The 6,781-nt window shown below is 39.1% G+C and overlaps 1 protein-coding gene across 1 annotated transcript in view; it reads left to right on the forward strand.

Moving 5' to 3' along the window:
- Positions 1 to 3,022, forward strand: part of ccka (cholecystokinin a) — a 3,715-nt gene extending 693 nt beyond the window's left edge. Inside the window, 3 exon segments of the mRNA NM_001303339.1 lie at positions 1,390 to 1,469; positions 1,786 to 1,942; positions 2,546 to 3,022. Of these exon segments, the coding sequence (NP_001290268.1) occupies positions 1,392 to 1,469; positions 1,786 to 1,942; positions 2,546 to 2,685 (375 nt within the window). The 5' untranslated portion in view covers positions 1,390 to 1,391 and the 3' untranslated portion in view covers positions 2,686 to 3,022.
- The last annotated feature ends 3,759 nt before the right edge of the window (positions 3,023 to 6,781 follow it).

Genomic DNA, 6,781 nt, shown 5'->3' on the forward strand with positions numbered 1-6,781 from the left:
TCATTTTTTTTCTGCAGAGAGGAGAGACCTTTCAGACAATTTACAGTAACATCATTACCAACCCATTGAATAATGAGTCAGAGACAATGACCAGCTGCTAACAGGAATTATATTAGCATGAAGAGAATGACTATTTACACCACCGCTGTGTCAATTTAAAGAAAATTATTCAAATGGCCTGTCGTAGTGAGTCACAGTGATAACATCGTTGGGTTTAAAAGTACAGCATTACAAGGTTTTAGTTGAAGATGCTGTGCTGTATGTCCATGTTGATGAAGGGACTGATAATGTATGTAATCATCATGTCCAGTGAACAATAACTAGAGGAAGCTCTGGATTCTGACTCACTGTACCAATATTATCCAGGCTGCTGAGAGATGAACACACGCTGTTTTGACTTCATATTTCATTTTGTCTGTTTGTGTCTTGATTCTGTGTCTGTGTGGAGAGATGGTCAACTGTCGAAATAGTCCATGTAAAACTAGATGCCATTGGACTTTCTCCTGCTTGAAATCACAACAACACCCTCCTGTGTGACATTCAGAGAGAGCGGGTTTGAATGATTGGGGATTGAAAGCCTCACAGCGACCGGTGCTGTTGGTTTGATTTAACTGGATGATTTGCTCTGGAAGAATGTTCTGCTCATCGCAGCTCATATATAAGCTGTAATACAGCTACTTCACCAGGCTCCAGGAGGAATACAATGAGCAAATCTGTTTGACAAAATTATAGCATACTATTTTTTTTTTTCTTTTCACATTGGATATTTTTAGAAAATAGAATGTCAAAACTACAACTCATCTTGACTATGTGGTGCAGATAGATGAGAGCAGATTATGAGATAGTTTACTTCCTTTTAATGTAATTTTACAATATTTCAGTTTTGAGCCCTTAATGCGGCACAAGAATTAAAATTATGTAATTTACAGTGTTGTCGTGTTAATATTGGCTCTCCTGTGAACTGTTCAAAAAACAGGACATAGAGTAAAATGAAGATTCAGAGATAATTGGTGTGTTTCCTTTGGGATTCTGCTAATGCTGACAGCGTACATTTATTACATTTACACCACACACTGTGTGTGTGTGTGTGTGTGTGTGTGTCAAAATTGGTCTGCCAGTGTGTAAGAAAGACAAAATAATGTCCGCCTAAGGGTCCAGCTGAACCATCAAAGGTTAATTTCATCCCTCTAGAAATGCGCTTAAACAACTTTGAAATGATTTATTGTGAAACCTTCATTGCCTGTGATTTTCTCCTCACAGAAGCACATATTTACCGAATCAAAAGGGAGACAATAAAAAAAACAGCAGGCAACACTGTTAGGAACACATTAGGTGTAGTGGATTTCTTTGACTTTGTTATTTTTTTGTCCCCCTTTTCTCTCTCGACAGTCATGAATGTAGGTATCTGTGTGTGTGTTCTCCTGGCTGCTTTGTCCAGCAGTTCCCTGAGTCTGCCCTCACATGCCATGGTAAGACACACACACAAACAGCTAGAGGTGTCTTGAAATCTCTGCATGGGTTTGGGAGAATAAAAATTACTACAGTATTAAGTTTGAGGATGTGTTTTCCAGACTCATAAAGTCCACTTATTCTTAATTGGTAGAGTGTCTTAAATTAAAGATATATACACTTAAATTCTTACCATATAAAAGTGGATTAAGTGAGCTTTAACTTTAAAATTGATTTAAATTACATCACATTCACTTACAGTAAAGTGCTGAAATTTCAGGTTTTGATCTATTCCTCATTTTATTTCTTTCTCTTTTTTTTCCCCTCGTCTTCTAGTCACAGAGAGCTGAGGGTGAGGCTCTCCCGTCAGACAGCCTCTCCCCACAACACACCCGCCAGGCACGCTCAGCTCCAGCACCCTCCTCAGGGCAACTAGCTAACTACAACCAAGCCAGCCTGAGCCAGCTACTGGCCAGACTCCTCTCCAGGAAAGGTGAGGCGGATAGAAAGTGTAGCTGATGCGAGAGACTTTCCTCCCTCATTACACGCAAAACATCTCTCTGTCCTCATTTTGCTCCTGGTCATGTTATTTTCTCTCTCCCCTCCTAACATCCATCTTTCTGTAATCTGCCGTCACTCATGCTGTGTCTTAGTCCCACCATCTGGCATTTGCCACCTCCCTCTAGGTTTCTCTCTGCTCCCTCCATCTTTCCATACGTCCTCCATGTTTCTTCCCTCAGTTCCTCGACCAGCCTGCTCCCTCTATTTTGTCCTCCTTCACTCGCTTCCTTCCCTCCTGACCTCTCTCTCTCTCTCTCTCTCTCTCTCTCTCTCTCTCTCTCTCTGTCACTGTGTATCTCTGTTTATCTTTTAAGTCGCTGTGACTGGGAGACCTGCTGGTCTCACAGAACATAAAGACGAAAACAGAAACAAAACAAATCAGCATGACATTTTATAATATAAAGTCAGCACAGGTTTAAAAGATGTGCACTGCAGTCATGTTTTGGCCAAGCAGAATAACATCTTCCTATCTTCATCACATCATCAGTGTCATAAAGTGTAAAGTGGGTTGTCTTCCTGTCTCCATCTCCTTCAGGCTCTCCCTACCAGACTAGATCCTCCCTCACCAGCAGAGCCAGTGGTGTAGCTCCAGGCCACAGGATAAAGGACAGAGATTACCTCGGCTGGATGGACTTTGGACGACGCAGTGCAGAGGAGTATGAGTACTCCTCCTAAAGGCATGGCTTGCTTTTGCCGAAGCCTGAGTTACAACCCCCAGCCAATAAAAGCCCCCCAAAATAATGAGCCCTTTTCACACTGCACTGTAACCAAGGGCTGACTTGAATGAGCTTAGCCCCGTTATATATAAACAGAGAGGAAAAAGATCCTGTAATCTCCATGCAAATTGTATCTAAGCACAAAATTTAAAGGATGAAGCTGAAAATATTCTACATTGTTGTTATTGTCAGGAGTTTGTTCATTTCTCCATACTTTGTGACTACTGTCTGTTGCTCTCAGCCTCAGACTGATTTGTTTCTAATGAAGACATGAATCATTAAAAATAGCTCACAAATATATAGTTTCATTTTTACAAACACACTTTAGCAAACTCAAACAGGATAAAAGTGCATTTATTTAGAACTATTTTCAGTTGCGGATTAATACACATTTGGTGCTCTAATGAGTATTTCTGGCATATGTGGGATTTGTCAGTGGCACAGAAGGTGATGCTTTACAGGTATAATCTTGTTAGACCGTTTAATGCACCGTATCTGTGTTTTCATAAGATTTGTTGACAATAAGACAAATATAGAATATTACCAGAATTGTCTTTTAAGAGCAGGAGTCTCATTTCTGAATTCAAGCTTTTTGGATTGGAACTGAAAAACTGACTATCATGAACACATTTGAAAGGCATGTTCTTATAAATATAAAGTCCAGTGAGGCACTTGTCTTAGAACTCAGATTTCTGTCACCTTTCTGTAGTGTTAAAATGTCCAATTTTTCCTGACATTTCAGAATGTATCCAAGGCCTTATATTTGACCTTAATGAGCCACTTTGGGGTTTTTTGGAAATTATACGAAAAGTATGCTTTAAGTCTGTATCTTTGATTGGTATCTTAATGTACTCAACTAACTGCAGCCCAGAGCTTCAAATCACTTCAACTTTACACAAGTGCACAGTAAAAAGTATTTTCATATCAAACCTTCTGCAGCTAAAGAAAACAGCAACAGCACCTACTTTTCACCTCCGACCCTGGCCCCTGAAGGTAACCCTGGGCTTAAAATGTGCAGTGTGAAAAGCACAAGATATGTTTCAGAAAGCACAAGGTGTTGTCTGCTGTATATGAGATGCCTGGGAGTGTCCCTATCATTACATAGTGGCACTCGGTGGCAGATACATCAGATAAATCAGGACTACTGAAATACTGTAGATATGAGTAGAAGTGTTTTTGTTCTTTGTATGCACTCTCAAAGGTTAAGTCTCTGTAATAAATTATATGTTTTTACCAACTTTGAAATTCAATAAAATTCAAAATAAAGCTCCATTTTCTTCTTGATGTCAGCAAGAAAAGAAGAAAAAAAAAACATTTGTTTGAGATGATGATATTTTTGTTTCTGGAGGGCACAGTTGGAGACGGAGATCTGATCCCAAGCTTTTCATGTAGCCGCTGCCTGCGTTCAGAGAAATACTGGACGTATGTCTGTGGGTGTCCTTCCACATGAGCATCTGGTGTAACTCACTTCTTAGACCATTAAAGCTAGCACAAAATCATTAGTGTCTATTGTAAACATAGAGCTTTCTCAGGATTAGCTCTTAGAATAATAAGCCAGTTTCTTGAACATTCATTTCAAACTACGTCTAATAATATTTTAGAAGTGACTCTGAAGCACATCTTGAATTTCAATTGGTTTCACAAAACAGATGTTAGTTTAGTGTTATTAGTTCCCACTTGTTGACTGAACAGAAGGTGCTGTAAAGAAAAACATGATGAGAAAGGAAAACTAAACTTTGATAGTAGATGCAGAACGTGAGCCTGCCTTTGGCCTTAAAGGGGACAGCAACCATGATATGACCAGATTTTAACATTTTATTTTATGCCTCTGCATAAATTAAATCAAAAGCTAATGAGAGGCAAAGACCAAAATGGTGGCCATCAAGTGGATTCTCTGTCACACAGCTGAATGTAAACTGAATGAACCCAGTATGTATGTACGAGTATGTATGTACCAAAACAAGTCTTGCTTTGAGTTTGGAAATACAACTTGTTGTCTCCAGAAAATAGATAATTATGTGTCTGATGTAAATTTGATAATATGAAGCAATATAAATGTATGTGTATATGATTTCTGTTGAAACAACATGAGAGAAAAACATATTTTCTGTTGGGTTTTATTTGATGGTGATTTATCAATCACCAATTGGTAATGAATAAAAAAAAAAATACTACAATGACCTAAAAATAAAAATAAAAACTGCCTACACACGAGTCCTGCGGCATCCTGACCACTATAATCAGTCTCCTCCGGAACCAGCTGCAGTGACAGAACACACGCACATTAACTAGGGAAGCAGCACAAAAGCAAAATATGTTTTATATTTTAGATTCTTCTAAGTAGCCTCCTTTTGCTTCGATGACAGCTTTGCACACTCTTGGTATTCTCTTAACCACTTTCATGAGGTTGTCACCTGGAATGGTTTTCCAACAATCTTGAAGTTGTTCCTACATTTGCTGAGTGCTTGTTGGCTGCTTTTCCTTCTCTCTGTGATGCAGCACTCCACCACTTGCCTTCTTGGTTTAAATGGCCCATACAAAAACAAATAATAGTCCCAGTAAGTGCAAGCCAGATGGGATGGCATGTTGCTGCAGACTGCTGTGGTAACTATGTTGGTTAAGTATGCTTTGAATTTTGAATAAATTGGCAACAGTGTTACCAGCAAAGCACCCCCACTCCATTGCACCTCCTCCTCTATGCTTCACGGTGGTGAATCACACATGCAGATATCATCCTTTCACCTTCTCTGCCTCTCACAAAGACATGTAAGGCAGAACCACAAATTTGGACCAAAATACATATTTCCACTGGTCTAATGTGCATTCATTTTGTTTCTCGGACCAAGCAATTCTTTACTTCTTGTTGGTCCCCCTCAATAGTGGTATCTTTTCAGCCATTCAACTGTAGAGGCCTAAAGACTGCAGTTGGTAAAGCAGGTTTTCTAGATATCAGAGAGTTGCTGATTTGATTTCCGCCACCCCCAGTCCAGTCAGTGTGTTTGTGCAAGACACTGAACCCCAAATTTTATCATTGAGTATCATTGTGCTTCAGATAGGAAGCACTGTATAAGCACCTGGTCTCTGCCATCAAGTGTATGAATATGTGTGTGTGAATGTAATGTGAAGGGTTGAAAGGGGGCTTTGAGTGGTCAGTAGACATGAAGTGTCTGCTACTTGAACTTTTGACACATTTCTCTGTGCTCCAATCTACAGTGCTGTTTATTGTTGATTTCTGAGACTGGTGACTGTAATGAACTCATCCTCTGCAGCAAAGGTAACTGTTGGTCTTCCTTTCCTGGGGCGGTTCTCGTGACAGCCAGTTTCATTACAGTGTTTGATTTTTTTTCAACTGCACTTGAAGACACATTTAACGTTTTTTTATTTTTAATTATAGACATAATTCAGTAATTCTTGCCATAATATAGATTACTAAAGTAGTCAAATATGGCTATTTACTGTAAGCCAGCACAACTGATGGTCTCAAACACATTAAGAAGGTAAAAACTAATTAACGTTTCACAAAGCACATCTGTTAATTGAAAATTACTGACTGACTCTCTGACTGAAAGAACACCAAGAGTGTGCAAAGCTGTCAATGAAAAATGTGACAACTTTTAGGAATCTAAAATATAAAAGTGTAAATTCCAATAACAACAGAAAATACAAGGTCATCGCCCTAACACAAGAATGACGTCAATATGTTCACCTATTGTGTGAAACACGCACACAATAGTCTTGTTTACAGTCTGTCTGTAAGTAAAGCTCTTATACAAGAGCATGAGTGGTTCATATTTACTCTGCTGCTGTTATGTTACACAAACAAAGAGGGTACATTTGCCAAATCCCTACTGTGTCACTGGTCTTTTTAGTTTGGGATGAGTCACACAAGACACAAGAAAAGACAGGGCTGACCATGAGCTCCAATAACATGTTGTATGAACATGGCTGATCAGATAATACATTCCCAAAACATGATAATACTTTAGGTAGGGAACATGATGAGAGCAGACATACAACTCAAGGTATGTAAGACCTCATTATTACATATTTGTATT

The sequence above is a fragment of the Larimichthys crocea genome, chromosome XIII (genome assembly GCF_000972845.2).
Source record: "Larimichthys crocea isolate SSNF chromosome XIII, L_crocea_2.0, whole genome shotgun sequence".
Classification (NCBI taxonomy): Eukaryota; Metazoa; Chordata; class Actinopteri; family Sciaenidae; genus Larimichthys; species Larimichthys crocea.